This window comes from Fukomys damarensis, unplaced genomic scaffold, assembly GCF_012274545.1.
Source record: "Fukomys damarensis isolate Sample0158 unplaced genomic scaffold, DMR_v1.0_HiC HiC_scaffold_27, whole genome shotgun sequence".
Classification (NCBI taxonomy): Eukaryota; Metazoa; Chordata; class Mammalia; order Rodentia; family Bathyergidae; genus Fukomys; species Fukomys damarensis.
In genome coordinates this window covers 3,480,137-3,491,405 of record NW_022900939.1, presented here as the reverse complement: position 1 = coordinate 3,491,405, position 11,269 = coordinate 3,480,137, and the positions used below count along the sequence as shown (strand labels likewise).

Here is an 11,269-nt window from a genome sequence, read left to right as displayed (position 1 = left end):
GATGCAGGTGCCGGCTGCCCAGTCCTGTGCACCTGCCATGACCAGGTGGTGGACTGCAGCGGCCAGCGGCTGTTCTCAGTGCCCCCCGACCTGCCCATGGACACGCGCAACCTCAGCCTGGCCCACAACCGCATCGCCGCCGTGCCGCCCGGCTACCTCACCTGCTACATGGAGCTCCGCGTGCTGGACCTGCGCAACAACTCCCTGCTGGAGCTGCCCTCGGGCCTCTTCCTCCACGCCAAGCGCCTGGCGCACCTAGATCTCAGCTACAACAACCTGAGCCACGTGCCGGCCGACATGTTCCGGGCGGCCCACGGGCTCGTGCACATAGACCTGAGCCACAACCCCGGGCTGCGCAGGGTGCACCCCCAGGCCTTCCAGGGCCTGGTGCAGCTCCGGGACCTGGACCTCAGCTACGGGGGCCTGGCTTTCCTCAGCCTCGAGGCGCTCGAGGGCCTGCCAGGCCTGGTGACCCTGCAAATCGGGGGCAACCCCTGGGTGTGCGGCTGCACCATGGAGCCCCTGCTCAAGTGGCTTCGGAACCGGATCCAGCGCTGCACAGCGGGTAAGCAGGGGCAAAGGCTTAGAAAGGGAGGGAGAGACCGGAGGTCCCAATTTGTGATGCACACTGCCCTTCAGATGCCTGCTCTCCCGGTCTCTGAGTGCATTGTGGGGCTGGGTTCCACGCAGGCCTGAAACCAGTGCCCCAGCCTCTGTGGCACTCTGCCCAGTGGGGCAGGCAGTAAGCAGGTGGGGAGAGCTGACAGCAGGCGCTGTTTGTCAGCTCCCCCTGGGGCCCAAGAGCTTGGCACACATCACCTCGCCGAACCCTGTTCCTGCCACCCGCACTCCGGATGAGTAGGACTGAGATTTAGACCAACAAAAGGAGACCTAGGACCTCGCACTTGGGAAGTGGTAGGGCCTTGCAGAAACCCGGGCTGGTGTGACTTCTAAGACTCAATCTCCTAAGTGTCTTAAGTGCCAAGAAAACTCTCGAGAGAGGAGAAGTGGTAACCACTGTTTACCTTAGCATTTACTACCTATGGCGTACGCCCTGCTCTGAGCGCGGCACGTTTACTCTCCCATACCTTCCCGATCCCCAGGGCAGTGGCTGCTCTACAGAGGGAAACCGAGGTGCACAGCGACTGGGACCCTGGCCCTGGGTCACACAGCGGAAGTGCCAAAGTTAGGGTCACACCCTGGCCGTCTGGCTGTGTCCCAGCCCAGATTTCTGGGCTGACCAAGGACTCCAGCCAGGGCGTGGGGTGCAGGGCCAGGCAGTGGAGGCCTTCTACCCTGCAGTTCCAGTGACTGCAGGGCCTGAGGCACAGGGGCTGGAGGGAGCCCTGGGGTCAGCCAGCAGCTCCCCGTGGCCAGCTAAGCCTAGGCACACTGCCCAGCATGGGGTGACAGAGTCCAGGGCCAGCCTGGGGCTTTTCCCAGCCTGGGCTCTGCATGCTTGCAGTGAAGTAGGAGGGCAGCAGGCCTGAGTGGGGAGCCCGAGCCCAAAATAGTCTGGGGGGCTGTTTCCACGGAGCTGTGGGAGAAGGACGGTCCCTGGGACCGAAATAGCTGGGGCTGAGACAGGGCACCGGCGCCCGCCAGCTCAGCCCCTTCCTGCAGCCAGAGCCCCCCTGTCCTGGGTGCTGAGGACAGCAGGGGCCTCCTGGCTCAGCTGCCTGCTGCCCCGGGGAGCCCAGAGCCCAGCAAGCAGGACGGCGGCCCAAGGTCCCTTACCGAGCTGAGCAGGACAGACAGCGGCCCCAGGAGGGACAGTGACCACCCCGGCCTGTGGAGAGGAGGCAGACAGGCCAGGCAGGTGCAGCCCACGCCTCACCGGACACACCCGCTCCTCGCTCCCCACGAGTGCCCCCTGCGCAAAGGGCAGGTGGGAAAGTGCGACCCCTGTTTCGGTGTCTCTACACTGTCATTCTGTTGGGGTTCTCGCTGTGACCTGTGATTTGGGGGAGACGTGAGCGCAGAAAGACTGAGGGAGCTCTCGGGACACAGCCTGACTTCCGGGTCTGTGCTGGCTCCTCTGTGCCCGTCCTGCGTCCTGTGCGGTGCTCCGCATCCCCTCTGGCTGGCCCGTGTCCCCCCCAGTTTGAGTTGTCGCACTGCTGCTCAGTTTACCTGCACAGGAGACTCTGGTCCCAGGGAAGCTGTGTTCCTGGCAGGCAGCTCCAGGCACAGACCCGGCCTGGGCAGGGTTGGGTCCCTTCCAGCAGCTGACAAAGTGACAGCCTCGGGTCTGGGGGGGCCCATCCTCCTCTCAACTGAACCCCCATTACTGAGGGTGGTGGGTTTTCACCCGCTGGTCAGGATGATCCAAGACCACCTTCTTGTTCTTTACCCCCAAACTGCAGAATGAAAACTCTGAATGTCAAAAGCTTCACACTAACCATCTTAGGAAATTCAGGTTGGGCAGCATGTGAGAACCAGTCAGGGCTCAGGTGATGCTGTGTGGTGAGCTCAGCTCGCACCACGCCTACCTCCACTGACACCATCACCCACTCATAAATAGGAGGCCCTGGAAGGACACGGGGGGACCCTCAGTGCCAGGGAGAACAGGAAGAAGAGGCACGGCCCCCCTAGGGAGCCAGTCCGGGCCGAGGGAGGCCGGGCTCCAGTGATCACAGCGTTTCACGCTCCTCACACCAGGGATACCTCGTGTCCGCTCCCTTGCTGACCCTCAGCACAACCCCGCGGTGATGCTCTTACTGTCCTCGCCCGGCAGGTGAGAAAGCCAGCCTGGGAGGCACTGGGCGGCTTCCCCGGGCTTGCACACCCAGAGAGGCTCCAGAGCTCGAGCTCTTCACCTGGTGCCCTGTGTGTCTGGGAAGCCACGCTGCTAGGCAGAAAGACACAGGGCTGGGCAGGATGTGGGCGGGATGGCATTCTGATGCGGAGGGTCTTAAGGCAAGCAGAGTTTATGTCCAAGGAGGGGAGGACGCACAGTAAGCAGAGAGACTGTCAGGCGGGGCTCAGTGACTTGCAGAGACAGGGAGCAGAGCCGCTAGGACAGGCGTCTCAGGACAGGCGGAGGCTTGCTGTTTAGTACAGAATCGTACAGGAAGTACACGAATAAGGGCCTTCGAGTGAAATCCTGGGGAAAAAGACCCTCACGAGGGAGAGAGAGAGACCCTGTGCCCAGGCGGGAGAAGGAGGTGGGTCAGGAACAGAGGGAAGAGACGGGAAGAGTCCCGGAGCCCACGGCCAGGACCTGACTTCGGCCCCGTGCCACGGGGTGGCAAGGCGGGGTAGGGGCAGAAACCCACGCCCACGCAGGAGGCCACTGTAAGAGATGACTGCACCCCCGGGCCGGCGGGGATTGTTCACATCTGCAGGGACACGGGAGGCCGAGGAACAGAAGTAAGTTTGGGCTGCAGAGGACACTCAGAGACTCCCTCTCTCCTGGGCAGGTAGCGCCAGTCCATTCTCGCCCCAGTGTCTCACCCCCCTGGTTCTATGTTGCAGACTCCCAGCTGGCTGAGTGCAGGGGGCCCCCCGAAGTCGAGGGTGCGCCCCTCTTCTCCCTCACAGAGGAGAGCTTCAAGGCCTGCCACCTGACGCTGACGCTGGACGATTACCTCTTTATCGCGTTCGTGGGCTTCGTGGTCTCCATTGCGTCTGTGGCCACCAACTTCCTGCTGGGCATCACTGCCAACTGCTGTCACCGCTGGAGCAAGGCCAGCGAGGACGAAGAGATCTGACGGAGGTTCCAAGGGTGCCCCGGCCGCCTCCGTGGTGGTTCAAGCACAGTCAGGACCTCAGGTGGTACGAGCACCCTTTGCTGGGTGGGACCCTGGACTGGGAATAAGAGGTCCACCCAGTCCTGCCTCCGGGCGCCGCCTGGTAGAGGAGAGAGCTGAGATTGTCCCTCGGTGGCCACACATCCGTACTCCGAGCACCAAGTTACAGCAGCCCGGGGCAGGGCCCACGCCTGGGCCTCACGGAGTCCAAGAAGAACAGGCGTGGACTGACAGGCGTGGGCTTTGTCATCTGCTTTGCCACCGTGCACCCTGGGGGCGGCAAGGCCTCCACACTGGCCCCTCCGTCTCCTGCAGGCAGCCGCGGCCAGGCGAGACCCCTCCTGGAGAGGGCCCCATGCCACCTCTCAGCCTCCCAGCCTGGCCCTGCCACTCACCCTGGCCTTGGGGTCTCTCCAGGGAGCTGGCCAGGGCCCGCAGACCCACGGCATGACACCCCCAGGGCTGGAGTGCGACGGCGCCCCTCCCCCACTCACCTCCTGCCTCACAGCCACGGAGGGCCAGGCGCAGACCGGTGGGGTCACTGCTGCTTTAGAATTCGAGAAAGTCTGATGCTTCTGCTGCCCCTCCCGCACTGGGGACCACCCCACACCCCCTAAAGCTACATAAATTCAAATCCCAGTAGTGCGCATGATGCCAGCTCGGGCCAGGCACAGCTCTGGGCAGTTTTACAGCCATTAACTCAATCCCATCAGTTCTTACAACATGGGGTGCCCTGACCCCCACTTTGCTGATGACTCGGGGGTAGGGAGCCGAGGACCGTAGCCCCGCTCATCTGGGTGACCCCTCAAAGCAAGGAGCAGGCGTCTACATTCAGAGAAGCGGCAGCGAGTCAGTCAGCAAACCGAGCGCCCGTGCAGGGCAGTTAGTGTCGCGGTCCTCATCATCTTCGCGGCCAGCATCACCTCCCCTGGTCACGCAGCCTGGGCCGTCCAGGAAGGGCCTTCAGGTCCCTCTGCTCGACTTTGCACCACCCCTTGGGAGGCCAAGGGGACCCCCAGGGACCTCAGTGCGCCTCACCTACTCAACTCGGGCGGTGCTCTTCCTGGCGCCATTCTGGGGACTGGAGGAAGAGGCCCCGGAGGGCTGAGCTGTGGGACTCGGGTGAATCCGCCAGTGATGAGAGGAAAAGGCCATGGGCTCGGAGCTTGCCGTGGGATGAGCTGAGGCCCCGGAAACAGGCGGCACAGGGGACACCCGGACAGGTGAGACCCTCTTCGTGACGTGTGACGGGGCCATGTGGCCAGTGTTTAAACCTTCAACCTATTACAGTAAAAGACACACGACCACGGGTCCCCTGGAGACCCTGCCCCTCACTGCAGACACTCATTTCGCGTCCCAGACGCTTCCTGCCACAGCTCTGGAGCCCTCTTTCCTGAGTGTCTCTAGTTATTCTGTCCTGGCTGCCTCCACGTCCAGAATCTCCTGAAAAGCACCTCCCTTTCTGGGTCAGTTGGGTTGTGGGGAAGAGCCAGAAGTCAGCGCCAGGCGCCACGAGCAGGGGGCTGTGGGCACCGTGTCTTGATTTTAGGAGCTGCCTTCCCTGGACAGCAGCCCTTGGGGTTCTGCGTCATACAGACCCTCCTGAAGGGGCAGGGTAGACGCTGAGACACAGCCCCGTGTGTCAGCAAGGTTGGCCAGAGTGAGGAGGAAAGCAGCAGCCTTCCTTCTCACCCTGAGCCCCCAAAGGTTCCATAGTCCTGTCCTCCCACAGGGCAAAAACGAATGAAGGAGGAGGTGTCATCTTCAGAGAAGTCTCCCAGCCACCGTCCACCTTGAGCTGGTCGACTAAAAACATCCCCAGAAACTCCAACCTTGAACTCCCCTGAACTGCGGTCCAAGCTCTGCCCCTCTGCATCCTCGGAAGACCTGTGCCCTGCTGTGTCTTCCCACTCTGGCCAAGAAGGGCTCGAGCTCTTCTCCACCCGTTGGGGCTGGAGCCTGTGGCATTTGGACAGGAACTTTGCAAATAATAGTTCAGACAAAACAGTTAAGTTTCCGCTGGAGGAGTGCCGTGTTCAGCTTAATACTTTCCCAGGGATTGTTGTTTTGCTGAAATGCACTTGATACATTTTAAGACATGCACTTGTTTTCCCCTCCTTTTTTGCATAAAGCTAGAAGCAGACAAGGTAGCAAATGCCCTTGAGATCAAAAGTCCTTTCTGGGCTGTGGGTTTAGCTCAGTGGTTCCACCGCATGTCTCGCAAGGGCAAGGAACCAAGTTCAATCCCCGGCACCAAAAAAAAAGTTATTTCTGGGGCGGCAGGATTTTCTCTCCACTAAGGGCAAAGGTTTCTGAGAGGGTGTATGCTTCTCTGGCTGCTAGAAAATCCCTGGTTAACTAAAGCACAGTTAGGGGAATATTAAACCTTGCTACCACCACCATCGTCTTCTTTAGTCTGTCAGACTGAGCTTCTAGAACAACCCAGCCCTCCTGATGAGCACAAAAGCCATTATGGTGTCTCCCCAGGGCTTTACCGTGCCCACTCGCCTGGCTGACGTGTGGGCTGGGTATCTGTGTGTCCGAATGTCTGTCTGTGACATTCCATTGTCGTTGGTTATCTGCTGCCTTGGGGAAGATCCCTCTGGAATCTGTGTCCGTCTCTCTGACGCAGTCCACACAGCTGTGACGTGCAAAGAGAGAAGCCTGCCCCGTCTGCAGTGGTCTGGCTGCTCAGAAAGTAGAAAGAGAAAAATTCTGCAGCACAAGTGTCCTCGTGAGGACCTGCCTCCTCCCTGCCTCCCTCCGTCCTCCTCTACCCCTTGGAGACTTGTCCTCATCTCAGAAGTTTCCTTCATGCACTCCCGAGGGGATGGAACCTAACAAGCTGTCAGGGCTGTGATGGTCAAGGTCTGACCCAAGAAACGGCTCTTCAGAAAGAGCCCCGCCACACTGCGGGGCCCCGGACAAGTTGCCTCCAGTCACCCTCAAGCAAACTCTCGTCTTCTTCCACTCTTGCAGGATTCCCAGGGAACCTTGCAGAAACGGTTCCCCTGAGATACTGCGGAGTCCCACAGCCCCTTTCGAGGAGTTAGACGTACAGGATTTCGACAAAGCAAGACAGGCTGTTTACTCCACCCATCAGAGAGCCACCACGGCCCCCGTGTCTCTCTCTCAACCTTCCAGTCCAGTGGTAGACAAGCATTGCGAGCTACTTTTGTTCATTCCTCCAAAGGACACCTTCCGAAGCTAGGGAAGTTTGTCCATTCTCCCCCGTCCCAGAAGAAGGCAAGGGGGAAGCCAGGGAGGCAAGTCGCGAGGTCCTTTCGTAAACCACCGCCATGTTTGCCAGAGCAGCGGTGGGAGAGCTGGACCCAAAGAGCTCTTGGTTTTTCTAAGCACTGCCCTGCCAAGGGCTGCTATCTGGCCGTGGGAGGGGTGGGAAGGGTTAGGGGCTCGAGGGAAGACATCGACCTTTGTATGGAGCTGATTTTATAACCATGCACTTTTGTAACTGTGAAGAATTTTTCATAAATGTACATTAATAATAAAGTGTATAGTTTAACAAATTTTCTTAAGAGTTGTGAAGAGGAGGCAGAGAGGGAGGCAGAGAAAGAGAGACAGAAAGGAACTAGGCGGAACCAGAAGACTGTGTGCCAAAATATACACACAAAAGGTCCATGGGGAGGGAGAAGATGGGAATAATTAGGAGATGTGCCAGCCTTGAGGGGTTTGCGTGGGAGTAGAAGAAGCCTTTTTCATCATCGGAGAAGCCTTCTACCAGGCAGAAAAGAATGTGCATGTGTCTGCATGCACATGCCCCTGTGTGTAGGCATATTTTGGTATCTGAAATTACACAAGGAACAGAACATATGTTTTATACATGTTGGTGTTTGCAGTTTGGGTCATTCATAAAACATGCCAAGGCAAGTGGGTATGCCTGCCTAATTAGCGTCCTCGGGGATAAGTGGCAGAGACATGGTCCAAGCCAGCAGCGTAGGCAAATGGACATTAGTTGGGGTGGACAGGTAAACCAGATGTCTAAATGAATGGTGTGGGGGGCGGACAAGGCCATTGCTGGTATAAATTTAATTCCTATTCTCAAAGATTAATAAAGAGGTGAAAGAATTCTGAACCTCCTGGGTGTTGCAAATGCTGCCTACACACCGTCAGGAATGAGGTCGCTGGACAGTGTGCTCTGAGAACAGGGGTGAGATAAGGAGGCAGGGGTTCTTCTGTGAGTACAGTGGCAGCCGTGCTCATCCCAGTGCTCTAAGTAGGAAGCCGCCCTCCGTAGGAACTCAATCCAAACAGGAAGTGATGCCTTCCACCAAGAAGGATGTAACATCCCTGTATTTGTCCCACTCCGGTTGCCACAGGGTGCACACAAAACTGCGCTCACAGAGTCAAGCCACAAAAGGGACACAGACATTGACTCATGACGTTCAGATAAACAGAGGACATGCCCGACTATAACCAGCATTCTCTGGCGTACATTTGGAGGGAAGCCAAACCTTTCTCTTTAAATATGTTACATAGAGTACACTGTACAGGTGCAAAACCAAAAACAAGGGTCCCAAAATAAGCAGACATCTGACAGAAGACTGGTCGTGGTGTATCTCGTTCCATGCTGTTCCTCAGGCCCAGGCCAGCCACAGGCCCTGCAAGTGGTGCTGGAGGTGACATGTACTGGGCATCCTCTGTGTGTCAGCTGCTGTGCTAAGCACCCTGAGTAGATTAACCCAGTCCATGACACAGACCAAGGGAGCAGAGGTGAGGACAGGGCAGTATGTGCTGAGGTTGCACAGCTCTTAAGCGGGACATCTGGGTTTGGACAGCCAGTGATGCTCAGTGTCAAGAACAGCATGGGCCACTGGGGGAGGAAAATCCCAGTCTTAGTCTGAAGTAAGCTCCTAGCCCCTGAGCTTCCCTACAATTACAGTGACCCCCTTGGTGTCCATGGTGAGGAGGGTCCATGGGCCCTGGGGCCCCCTTTGGATACCAAACTCCAGGAAGTTCAAGTCCCTTCTATAAAAAGGTATAGTGTTTGCTATGAACTATGCCCTTCACCCCCATACTTTAAATCCTCCCTAGGTTCTTAGAGCACCTAATGCAAGGCAAATGTCATGCAGATCACTGTCCTGCTGCATTGTTTAAGGACTAACAAGAAAAAAAAAGCCCGCACATGTTTGGTACAGAAGCAACTTATTTTTTAGTATTTTCCTACGTCAGTGGGTTGAGGCCATGGATGTGGGGCCCGCAGACACGGGAGGTCAACTGGACTTGGTGACCGGAAGTGGGAGGTTGATAGAGGAAGCCAACACACCCTCCATGGCTCATTGCATGTCGCTTTGGTGACTGCACTGGTCCAGGCAGGCTACTCAGGGACAAAACAGCAGCACATTTAAACCCTTGCTCGGGAAGGGGGTCGCCACACACAGCCCGTACAGCTCACAGTGCTTCTGAGATCCTTCTGGGAGGGCACTGGGCAGGCCTGAGGTTCCGCAGCTGGGGCTGCTCCTCTTTACAGCCAGGCTCCTGCTAGGGCAAGTTTGCCAGTCTGAAAATGTGTCTCAGGACTCAGCAGTTAAAGAGCTTTCTGATGCAGCTGCACAGTTTCTTAGCCACTTGCTTCCCTTGAAAGCTTAGCAGCTTTCTGTCCTGTTTACTTTCCCTAAGTGTCATGTTTCCTTACACATGCAAAGTTCTTTCCCAAGCCTACCTTGGCTCTTGCCTTTCTCTTCCTCCAGACCTGTCTCTTCCCTTAGCAGCAACCTTGCAATTACATGAAACAATAGAGGAGAAGCCATATCCGTATTCTTAGATCTTTCCACTTGGCTAATTTGCCTCACCAGAGCACTTCTAGAGAACCTTGTGCACAACGTCTCTTTCAATTTTATGTCTTCCCTATTCCAGTTTTTTAATGCCTCCAATTTTTTGCCTTCTTTTTCATTTCTACTCTTAAGGTGCTTTAAAATTAAATGCTTTAAAAACATTTAGAAACCCGATCTGGAGCCGTGTCGGCAGAGATCAAAAGTGTCTGGAACTCGTGAACAGTTACATGAGAAATTCAGGAAGGAAATGAAGCCCCTTGTTGAAAACGCACATTGTGGTATGAGATAAGGAAACTGGGGAGAAGAGTTGGTGTGGTAGAGTTTAGAAAATCTGATGCCTGGTCAGGTCACGCAGTGAGGGGGTTAAGAGACCTCCTGAAGAAAGAGGAAATAGTGTCTATATTGCCGGACACATCCCCAAACGTGCATCATGGAGGGCAGAGTTCACAAAGAAATAAAACAAAAATGAAAAGGTTATGAGGAAAAATGTTAGCTTGTGCCCCTCGGCTTATCCTTAGCTCGAAATCGTCAGAGTACACAACATGAAGTTCCAGAAGATTCATAACTGGGCTGATTTTTATGAAACTGAGGATTCCATTTCTATAGCTGAGCCAGTCGTCACAAGAGGCCCCTGTGTGTGGAAATGAAAACCCAAAGCTACTGAAAGCAGATTGGCCAAGAGATGCCTTCCCATGTAAAGAAGCAGTCGCTGATCTATTGTTGCACTACAAGAGCGGAGCAGCCTGTGTGGTGAATGTTTACATTTTAGAAATGTGCTGCAGTAAAACACAGGTGGCCAGGAATCCTCCTTCCCCGGCTTTGAACACACTTATCCCGCTGTTCTTGTCACTTTCTGAAGCCGTTCTGGGGGCCTTGTTCATAAACTTTTTTACCAATCATGATGCAAAACTGCACGAATGCTACTGCCAAGCACCATCCGACAGCAGGCAGGCTTGTCAAAATACGGGGTCCTCACTGCCCGGACCCGGCACTGTGACTTCCTGCTCTTCTCCAAAGTCAAAATGAGCGTGAAAGAGAAACGTTTGGAATCGGTTCAGGACATTGAGGCAGCCAGGACAGCGAAACTAAAGTCCTCAGGAAAGAGAAATTCTAGAACCACGGCAGGAAGGGGCAAGCACAGTGGAATGGCTGCGTTCAGACCTAGGGACGGTGTTTGGAGGAAAATCGGCTGCAACAGATCGTTCAGTGTAATCATGTGCTTAGTGTAAACATTCAAAGAATATTTAGATGACAGGTCATATACGGACCGCGTGCTCCACATGTCCAAGACCTCTCGATGCTCCGTGGGAGATGACCAGAAGACGATCAGGAGTAGGAGCTGGGATTCCAGGAGGGGCTTCCGTGCGCACCCAGAGGGACTGGACAAGGGCTCCGAGGACACATGCAGAGGCAGAGCCGCGGCCTTCGCTGACACACCGGCTACCAGGAGAACAGCAGAGAGGAACCAGGAGTAACTCCCAGTTTTTGTTTTTTTTTTTACTTCACCTACTGCTCCCCACAGGCAGACGTAAGTAGCAGAAAGACAGTCTTAATCCTCTGAGAACAATCACACCGGCAGACAATCGACAATCAGAAGTCAGAAAACCTTGATGAGTGAGTTGGAAGGGAGCAAGAGGAAGCAGATACACAAACAGATTCATAATGCCAGGAAACAGCCCGAGCTGGGGCACGGAGCTGGGGTGGAGACCTCTGTACACGCAGCGT

General features: G+C 56.0%; 1 protein-coding gene across 1 annotated transcript in view; it reads left to right on the top strand.

The window, feature by feature from the left end:
• Lrrc55 (leucine rich repeat containing 55) overlaps positions 1–7,777 on the top strand; it is a 9,248-nt gene extending 1,471 nt beyond the window's left edge. Inside the window, exons 2-3 of the mRNA XM_010608394.3 lie at positions 6–565; positions 3,478–7,777. Of these exons, the coding sequence (XP_010606696.1) occupies positions 6–565; positions 3,478–3,713 (796 nt within the window). The 3' untranslated portion in view covers positions 3,714–7,777. The remainder of the gene's footprint in view (positions 1–5; positions 566–3,477) is intronic.
• The last annotated feature ends 3,492 nt before the right edge of the window (positions 7,778–11,269 follow it).